The following is a 10,781-nucleotide window of genomic DNA, read 5'->3' as shown; positions in this document are numbered from 1 at the left end:
TCTTTTTCCGAAAGGGTTTTCTTAATACTTTTCATTGGTTCAGTACTTTTGAAACGACACACAGACGTAAAGGTTTAGGGTTGATTCATGAAAAAGATTATTATCCAAAAACTAAACAATTGAATTAAGTGGTATATCCTCCCGACAGCGGCGATATGCAGAACGGGTGCTTGGGTTCATGTATAGAATGCGTGCGTGCGTGCGTGCGTGCGTCCGTGCGTGAGTGTGTGTGTGCATGCGTGCGTCCGTGCGTCCGTGCGTCCGTGCGTGAGTGTGTGTGTGCATGTGTGCGTGCGTGATGTTTCTCTCCATCTGTTCTCTGTTCCTGTTCCAGACACCAGTTACGTTTTCCCACTGTGATCCTATACCGCTGTGTAGCCACGTATCTGAACAGCGCATGCATGCGCGCGCGCGTGTGTGTGTGCACGTGTGTGCATGTGGGTGTAATATACTTGTACAATTCCCCTACGTGTAGATGGACATGCACGCACGCACACACACACACGCACACACACACACACACACACACACACACACACACACACACACACACACACACACACACACACACACACACACACAAACACACACCTCCACATGGTAGCAGCATCTGTTCCTCGCATATACCAACATATACTATATTCCTCATCTAACGCCAGGTCCACGGCAAAGGTTTTAATTTAAGGGTATTTGAGGGTACACAGGCTACACATGCAGGGAACCATGGGGGGGGGGGGGGGGTGCTAAATATCAAACAGAACAAAAAGGAAAAAAGTACACATAAAGCGTGCGTGCGCAGTGTGCAGTGCGCAGTGTGCAGTGTGCAGTGTGCAGTGTGCAGTGCGCAGTGTGCAGTGCGCAGTGTGCAGTGTGCAGTGTGCAGTGTACGCAGACCAAGGGACCTCAGCAACGTCAAAACGATTGTGAGTAAACTTAATGTGACGAATAACGTTGAAGTTAAAGGTGGCAGTCATTTCAGAACCTTGATGTTCTTGAAGTTAAAGGTGGCAGTCATTTCAGAACCTTGATGTTCTGAAGTTAAAGGTGGCAGTCATTTCAGAACCTTGATGTTCTTGAAGTTAAAAGTGGCAGTCATTTCAGAACCTTGATGTTCTGAAGTTAAAGGTGGCAGTCATTTCAGAACCTTGATGTTCTTGAAGTTAAAGGTGGCAGTCATTTCAGAACCTTGATGTTCTTGAAGTTAAAGGTGGCAGTCATTTCAGAACCTTGATGTTCTGAAGTTAAAGGTGGCAGTCATTTCAGAACCTTGATGTTCTGGATCAGTGCTTTTCAACCAGTGGTCCCGTTATAGAGCGTCAGTGGATCCGGGTCAAAAGGTCTTCCAAAAAAGTCTGACAGTGATTTAAATATACTTTGCCAATATGATGTTTAGTAGACGTCAATTCTTAGATTAGACAAAATCGTGGGATAAAAAATATATTAAACTAGAACTGCACTCTGCCGAGTGCATACTTGCTTGTTGCACACTAGTAGGCCATAAATGGCCTACTAGTGCGCAAGCAGAGCGCGCAAGTACTTTCGACCGCTGGAAAGTATCACATCCCAGTATCTCTGTGAAGGAACGTTTGAAATGTATAATCATTACGTGTAACTATTTGCTACCTAACTACTTTTTTACAGAAAAATGAATCATTGATATGTGATGAAAAAAAAGGTATATAAACTGAATTAAAATATATTATACAGTATAATTATTTTATTACTTATTGTAAATTGTCAATTGTTTTAAATGTATTTCATTTTGTACTATAGTGATATTAATACTAAATCATGATCAGAGTAATATGTGTCTCTAACTTCAATTTCTGTAATAATACTTTCAAATTTGTTGAAATATACATGATCTAAAATACTTCCGAAATCTGTAGTTGGATTTGTATTTAATTGTTTAAAGCCTAATCTTGACATGAAGGTCTTTATATTTATATATTTTTCAGTATAATGGTCTTCATTGAAATCTCCTATTATCATAATTGTGGAAGTCGGAGATGATAGATACTTTACCATTTTCTTGAGAAATGTGTTTAATTCCGTAAGGTTTGTTTTAGGTGATCTGTACATAAGAATGATATATAGATCTTTATTTTTTACATGTATACATACGTGTTCTACTTTTTCTAATATCTCGATTTCTTTTTGAATTATTTCAATGGCAATATCTTCTTTTATAGCAAACATAACTCCCCCACCTATATCATATTCTCTGTCATTCCTGATTGTTTTGTAATTGGTGTTCATTGTTTTTAATTTAAAAGTAATGTTATTATTTTTCTTTAAGTGTGTTTCAGTAAAAGCTATTAGATCCAACATTTCGAGTTGGGAATCTGAGTTTATATCTTGTAAATGTGTTAGATAACCTCTGATGTTCAACAATCCAATTTTTAATGAATGTTTTAATGGTAATTGAGTTATCTTCCGTATATTTGGATTTTCTAGAGGTGATTGTCGTAATCGTATCATTTCTCTTTCTACATTCTTATCTACTTTGATCTTTTTAGGACTAAAATCAAGTATATATAGATCTCTTATCCTTTTCACTCGACTGAATGCTACATAGGCTTGTCCCGGGTTAAAACGTGAGCCCTTCATAGATACGACAATCTCTTGTATAGTTAAACCTTGAACCTTATGAATAGTTAATCCCCAAGCTAATGTCAACGGGAATTGAAACCTATTTGTTGATCCTGTTCTTCTGCCTCCATGGAAAATTATAGCTTCATGTCTGTATATTGGAACTGCTTCTGGGTAATTTTTATATTTACTATTAGACTTCGCATTAAGACCAACATCTTTGTCTTGGAATTTAACAAGTATTACTGTAACATAGGTGTCGTTTTTCTCAAAGTCAATATACTCAACAAGTCCTCTGATACCGTTGACTAATCCATCAGATACCATTACATTAGTAGTCAACATCACTTGTGCACCAATTGCTATACTGAGTGTTGTTGGTAAACCTCCTGTTTGTGATAGTTTACTTTTTGTGCAATCCAGATCAAATAACCGTGTGTCTTTATCTTTTCTACTATCTTCTGCCTTTATATGAAAAATAGTAATAGTAAATAGTAAGTGATGACGTAAGAGATATGGTCATCTGTGTAGTCTGGTCCCAGCAGACCAGGCACAGATTTACAAATTACAAATCACATTACAACTACATACAGAGTATGTAGTTGTAATTTGATTAGCAGTATACCGTGGTTACTTGGTTCCAAAAAGTGAAGCCAAGTTTTTTTCAACCGTAAGTCTGTGCCTGGTTTGCTGGGACCAGTTACAACATTACGTCATCGTTGAGAACTGGGACCAGAGTACATGGTGTGTGTATATGTATGACTAGCTCTCAGTGATGACGTAAGAGATATGGTCATCTGTGTAGTCTGTTCCCAGCAGACCAGGCACAGATTTACAAATTACAAATCACATTACAACTACATACAGAGTATGTAGTTGTAATTTGATTAGCAGTATACTGTGGTTACTTGGTTCCAAAAAGTGAAGCCAAGTTTTTTTCAACCGTAAGTCTGTGCCTGGTTTGCTGGGACCAGTTACAACATTACGTCATCCTTGAGAGAGTACATGGTGTGTATATGACGTAATGTTGTAACTTGTAACTTGTAACATTACGTCATATACACACCATGTACTCTCTCAAGGATGACGTAATGTTGTAACTGGTCCCAGCAAACCAGGCACAGACTTACGGTTGAAGAAAACTTGGCTTCACTTCGAAGAGACCAAGCGAAATGATTACTTGCGCGCTCTGCTTGCGCAAGTAAAAAATATATATATGCCTTCTCCGTCTCCAACTGTGTTCAGCTCCGAGTCCTCACCCGCCACATTGTTTGCTTCATTTCCTTTATTTACTGCGGATTGCATTCACACCTGCACCGAATCGTAATCAAGTGTGATTGGAAGCGAAGCGAAGCCCCCGTTTTTGCTCGGAGTAGAATGCGGTTCTTTGATACGCATTAGGATTCGAATGAATGAAAAAAAAAGGATTCGAATGGGCCTTCACACCTGCCAAACGAAGTGCACTTTCTGAAAATGCGCAGCAGGATTCGTTTTAATCGCAGCAAAGCTCTCTGGTGTGAATGTGACCTAAGACGTATCGGAGGCCGATCCCGTATTCATCTCTAGTCAGAGGATGCCCATGGTCAGGTCCTGGATAGCTCCAGCCTGCACAAGTTTCACCAGAAACTGCTTTTCTTTCACGATGTTATGATTGCCCCCTTTGGTCACTGCTGACATTTTGAGGTTGTCGTAGTAATGCAAAGAAGCGTCGGGGTCGTTCATGTCGTAGCCAAAACCAGCCACTGCCACTCGGTCACAGTGGTGGAGGGCCATCGTTATGGCAATCACCCCCGTGGTGGGAATATTGCCCTGCTCCTTGTCCCAAATTCGCCGACCGTCGTTGTACGGAAAGCCGATGAGCTGGAAAGAGGTCTCCCTGATGAAGTGTGGGTTCAGGATCCGCATGTCCGCGGCCTCTCTAGGAATGTGCTCTGCCGCTGCCTTCATCTTGTCTTTGAATACCATGCGTTGGAACCACTCGAGGTCCTTATCCTTAAAGGCAGCGAGGACGAACAGCGAGCGGTCCTCTATCTGCCCCGTGCTGTTGGGGTAGCTTTCGGGGTACAAGATGCGCATAGTGGTCTTGGAGCCCACGTCGCCTTCGTAGTCTTTCACCGGAGCTGCGTTGAGCCTCACGACCACGTCATACGTATCGATCGTCCGGCCCAGACTCTTGTTCGTGAGGATGCCTCCGTTCCCCACGATGATGCATCTCTTTGCTTTTAACCCGTCGAGCTCCTCCCCCAGACCGTAGTTTCCTGTAGCCGACAGAATGGCGTCTACGATCGTCTCCTGTTGTGATTTAATTCCAAAAGGTAGGCCATTCTCGCTGATGTTGGCGAATCTCTTAAAGTTTGGATCGAGGAACATGGGAACTGGTGTGGATCCAAATCCTGGGTACAGGCCGGCCGTCTTGCACGCTGCAAAGCCAAGCTCGCAACCTCCTGCAGTTCTCGATTCATCGTGCCCTGCACTGGCACTGCCCTTCAAGCCCAAGACAACCAGGGCCAGGGCTATGATACAAACCAAACAAATACAAACCAAATGAAGAGCCTTCTTATGCAACATGGTGTACCTGAAATTAAAACACCGGAGAGAGAGCGCCATCTCTGGTGATGGTTTCACCTGCAGGTGAATTGCACAGTATATAGGTGTTATGCCAGATGTCTGTCTGTCTGTGTAATGCCAAGATATAGTTTTGGGAGAAAATAAATGTGATTTCTCTCAAATATTAAAACTGGGTCAGCATGCAATCAAAACAGTGTTCTCCTCTACAGTATGCCTTGAGTTCTGGTGATGTGAATGGTGTCGCTATACCTATATAGTACGTATAGTCACTTCATATCCATATATGGAGACCCAATATGTCGGTCACGCCCAAAGATGGAGTCTATGATCAGTGGCGTATGCTGCCTTATACAGTTGCCTGTTTCATGGTGGTGACCGAGGTCACGTCCATCGAGTAGTCCATGTCCAAATATTTTATCTCAAGTCGACTGTTATGCCCAAATATGGAGTCTATGTGAGTTGTGGACTTTATTTATCATTATTAGTGAGGACCAATTATGAAGATAGGTTGAAAAGTGGTGAAGTGGTCCTTTAAGCTGGGCTGTTGTAGCCTAGAGTCCAGTGCATTGAGGATGAGGAGAGGATGAGGAGAGGAAGAGAGGAGGAGAGGAGGATGAGGAGGAGAGGAGAGGAGAGGATGAGGAGAGGAGAGGAGAGGAGAGGAGAGGAGAGGAGAGGAGAGGAGAGGAGAGGAGAGGAGAGGAGGAAGAGAGGAGGAGAGGAGGAGAGGATGAGGAGAGGAAGAGAGGAGGAGAGGAGAGGATGTATGAAAGAGAGGATGAGGATAGGAGGAGAGGAGGAGAGGATGTATGGAGGAGAGGAGAGGATGTATGGAGGAGAGGATGTATGGAGGAGAGGATGTATGGAAGAGAGGATGAGGAGAGGAGGAGAGGAGGAAGAGAGGAGAGGATGTATGGAGGAGAGGAGAGGATGTATGGAGGAGAGGATGTATGGAAGAGAGGAGGAGAGGATGAGGAGAGGAGGAGACGAGAGGATGAGGAGAGGAGGAGAGGAGAGGATGTATGGAAGAGAGGAGGAGAGGATGAGGAGAGGAGGAGACGAGAGGATGAGGAGAGGAGGAGAGGAGAGGATGTATGGAGGAGAGGATGTATGGAGGAGAGGATGTATGGAGGAGAGGATGTATGGAAGAGAGGAGGAGAGGATGAGGAGAGGAGGAGACGAGAGGATGAGGAGAGGAGGAGAGGAGAGGATGAGGAGAGGAGGAGAGGAGACGAGAGGATGAGGAGAGGAGGAGAGGAGAGGATGTATGGAAGAGAGGAGGAGAGGATGAGGAGAGGAGGAGACGAGAGGATGAGGAGAGGAGGAGAGGAGAGGATGTATGGAAGAGAGGAGGAGAGGATGAGGAGAGGAGGAGACGAGAGGATGAGGAGAGGAGGAGAGGAGAGGATGTATGGAGGAGAGGAGAGGATGTATGGAGGAGAGGATGTATGGAGGAGAGGATGTATGGAAGAGAGGAGGAGAGGATGAGGAGAGGAGGAGACGAGAGGATGAGGAGAGGAGGAGAGGAGACGAGAGGATGGATGGCAGAGAGGAGGAGAGGATGAGGAGAGGAGGAGACGAGAGGATGAGGAGAGGAGGAGAGGAGAGGAGAGGATGGATGGAAGAGAGGAGGAGAGGATGAGGAGAGGAGGAGACGAGAGGATGAGGAGAGGAGGAGAGGAGACGAGAGGATGGATGCCATGCAGTGCTCGTTGTGTGGGAAGATACACGTCTCCGTCTCGTGGAGTTACTTTACAACACGATAAAGTCCTGCATGCGCTCCTCTCCTCCTCCTCTCCTCCTCTCCTCCTCCTCTCCTCCTCTCCTCCTCCTCTCCTCCTCGTATCCATTTGGTCTGACGGCGCACAAATGGAAGAACAACCGTATATATATCAGATCCATTTGGTTTCATATTTGTCAAATAATATAGACACATAATTCAGACGGCTACAAGAGCTGTCCAGCAACCTGCCTTCACAGATAAAAAAAATAATAAAAATAAACTGTAATAAATCAGAGATGATCATTATCATTCGCCCATAGGACTTTTCACGTATAACCGATTCCACGCCACCATTGTCTTCGACGCTGTGGCGGCGGTACGGGCAAAAGGCAGCGAAGAAGACCCCATGTGAACCAGAAGTATCTAGTCATGGAAGTACAGTAGATACAGTACACTACATACAGTAGATTGTGTTGATATGGTCGGCTCCAAAACAGGTCCCACGTTGTCACAACCTCTATACCCTGCATGTCCGCAACCTTCACTGCGCAAAAGCCCATGGAATATGGATGTGTATATATTACACGAAACTCCCGTTAAACTTCCCAACAAACTCCAGTAAACTCCCGAATTGTATACCATCACACCTGTATATCACCAGCTCAGTGGCCTTGTGGTTAGAGTGTCCGGGCCGGGGTTCGAGGATCCCCGGCCCGGGTCACACCACAGACTCTAAATAATGGGACCCAGTGCCTCCCTGCTTGACACTCAGCATCAAGGGTTGGATTGGGGGGTGGGAAGTGAGGACGGTGCTGCAGGCGTCGACTGTTCGCCGCTTCACCTCCCAATGTATGAATGAATGAACCGTTGTGAAGCGCTTTGAGCACTTGGAAAAGCGCTATAAAAATGCAATTCATTATTATATTACCGTATATTGACTGTATATGCTGCTAAATATGAGGTTTACGGGCAAATCTAGTGCCCAGAATTGCCCCGTTAGCGCCTCTTTTCACGCAGTGCTTGGTGTCATTTTCTACCCTATATACCCTTTCATTCCTATCCCACATGAACCACATTATCAGAACAGTCATTTTGTTAGTTAGGTATTTTTAATTATCTTTTTGCACCTATACAGCCATCTCAAGGTACGTTATAGCATGTTATTTACCCAGTTACTACTGAGGGATAACATGCTGTATACCTTGAGATGGCTGTAAAAAAAAAAATCACACCTGTGTGAACCAAGTGGTGCAACTCCCCTCCCTCTCTCTCTCTCTCTCTCTCTCTCTCTCTCTGCTCCGTTAGATTAGCTTTATTATGGATCGCTCGCTGCCGTCCACCTCCCATTATACAGGCAGTTGATTTGCGTCCAGCAGGTGGCAGCAATGTCACATACTTCTCTCGTTCCAATTTCACACCACTCGTGCTCATTGACGTACGTACACAAACAGGTACATGGACATTGCTGGATGTAGAAGTGGTTGCACCACTTAAAAAGAAGGGGGGAAAAAGCCTAGCTTGCCAGTGCATAAAAACCTCTGGAGTCTGGAGTCATAATAATGTCACGTTGACTGACGTCATAGACTGGCCTAAAGCCCCAGGTCCCCATAAATCACTGCATGGCGTTATTGGTCTTGTTATACACTTGCTGTGCCGTGCAGGGACGGAAGGTGATGTCATTCACACCCCAGATTGTCATCTTCATGTACAGTATACCTATAGGGCACATGGAAGCACTCAGCTTGCCCAGTCAGCACTCCCTTTTTATCAGCGACGATGATGGCGAACAAGCCTGTGGAAAATTGGGCTTTTTCATTTTCCAGACATCATACCGGACGGAGCATTTTGGGGCGAGCCGAGTTTTAGGAGATGAGTCAGCGGGGAAAAAGTGCCACTTAACCCATTCTGACCTGAGATCAGATTCATATGAGGTTTCCCACTGGATAACACACTGGTCTGATTAACCCATTCTGACCCGAGATCAGATTCTAAAAATGTCAGCCGTTCTTCGATTTTTCAAAAATAGCAGACCTACAAGCTCGTAGCGCGCCACTCGGTGGCGCGCTACGAGCTTGTAGATCTGCTATTTTTCAATAGCTAAAGCATAGCATGATGCTAACACCAAAATGGGTTCCCGTTCAGAATGGGTTAATAAAAGTAACTCCATCTGAGCGTGCGTGCGTGCGCGTTCACACACTTATGATAACAATATAAGTCATATTATATACTCTTCAGGATATGTGCAGCTAAATGTCCCACAAAAGCACAGGCTGTGCAGACAAAAAATGCATGAGACAGAAAGTGTCACGGTGTGTGAACGCCGGCTTTAGGAGAGAGAGAGAGAGAGAGAGAGAGAGAGAGAGAGAGGACCTGCGTTCTGAAGGATGAGATTTAGGGGAGATTTTTCTGGCACTCCTAGATAAAGTGCCAGGCCGATAAACTGACAAGACAGACAGTCGCTGTAGTCCTATTATGTGTGTGTTGCTTTTTTTGTTCTTCCCCCCACCAGGCTACTCTCTCTCTCTCTCTCTCTCTCTCTCTCTCTCTCTCTCTCTCTCTCTCTCTCTCACACACACATGCCCGCCTGTCCGCCCTCCCTCCCCACACCACCAATCTTTTACTAGCGTTCATAAAAGTGGCTCAGATTGCTCCATGCATTTCTACCGGCTCAGAGGCTGTGGGAGTATTGGCGTTTGTGTATATTAGCTGGCCAGGTTACAGTATAAATCTGTATTGATGACATGGCGGCTCCCTCTGGGACACGGCGTGATGAGGCTCCAATCCCACCGCCTATTGACTGCTGTGGAATTGCTTTTGTAACATTGTTTGGGAAGACAGACGAGTTGTGGGAGAGAGAAGAGGAGGGGGGTGGGGGGGGGGGGTGCAAATGGAGCCTTGCCCCCGTCCCCCCCCATTTTGATCTTACTCTGTTTTCTTTTAATAGTTATATTTTTGGGGGCTTTTTTGGGAGCCTTTATTTGATTTAACCCATTCTGACCTGAGATCAGATTCATACGAGGTTTCCACTGGACGCACACTGGTCTGATTAACCCATTCTGACCTGAGATCAGATTCTAAAAATATAGCAGACCTACAAGCTCGTAGCGCGCCACTCGGTGGCGCGCTATGAGCTTGTAGATCTGCTATTTTTCAATAGCTAAAGCATAACATGATGCTAACACCAAAACGGGTTCCCATTCAGAATGGGTTAAGGGAAACAGAGCAGGTGGATGCTGGGGTGGTGTTGCATGGGAGCAGAGCACAGAGCAGCAGCAGAGACTATATATCAGGTGGTCTATTCCGTAAACATTCTGCTGCTCTATATATATATGTTTAGAGGCCTGTCAGGTTGTCATGCCGCACCGCGTGTCTATATGGTGAGAGGGATCTCTGTGTACCTGGTGACCCAGCTGACGTGAGACTTGAGCATCGGGGTGCACTCACGTCAACGTGACCATAGAATGATGTATACATGCAGACATGCCGCTCATGTCTGACGAATGAGGGCCAGAGAGAGAGAGAGAGAGAGAGAGGAGGGGAGTGACAGGCAGCTTAATGGTCCGGCTATAGCGTTATAGGGAACCAAAACCTGGATATTCACTGCAGGCACTGCAGCGCATCATGTGGACACACCACGCCCCCCTATAACCACTCCACTATCAGGTTGCCGCTGTTGCCTCGTTTTTGTTGTTTTTATTATTTTGTGTGTTTTGTTCATTTGTTAGATTTTTGTTTTTTATGTCTCAGGTTTTGGGAAGAGTTGATTTTGTCAGGGATGAGAGGGGGGGGTGGGTGAGAGGATGGGAGAGAAAGAGAGCGAGAAAAAGTGAAGGGAGAGGATTATGAGAGAGAGAGAGAGAGAGAGAGAGAGAGAGAGAGAGAGAAAGTGAGAAGCGGG

At 45.2% G+C, this 10,781-nt stretch overlaps 1 protein-coding gene across 1 annotated transcript; it reads right to left on the bottom strand.

Moving 5' to 3' along the window:
- Positions 1-4,158: 4,158 nt before the first annotated feature.
- LOC308317049 (CMP-N-acetylneuraminate-beta-1,4-galactoside alpha-2,3-sialyltransferase-like) lies at positions 4,159-5,160 on the bottom strand (the record flags this gene model as incomplete). The annotated part of the gene is made up of 1 exon (XM_080765840.1): positions 4,159-5,160. One exon carries the CDS (start codon positions 5,158-5,160, stop codon positions 4,159-4,161), a length of 1,002 nt encoding a protein of 333 aa, XP_080621966.1.
- Between the last annotated feature and the right edge of the window lie 5,621 nt (positions 5,161-10,781).

This window comes from Protomyctophum bolini, assembly GCF_963924005.1.
Source record: "Protomyctophum bolini genome assembly, chromosome: 6".
NCBI classification, from domain to species: Eukaryota; Metazoa; Chordata; class Actinopteri; order Myctophiformes; family Myctophidae; genus Protomyctophum; species Protomyctophum bolini.
The sequence above is the reverse complement of the archived record's forward strand: the minus strand, read 5'-3'. Positions and strand labels throughout refer to the sequence as shown.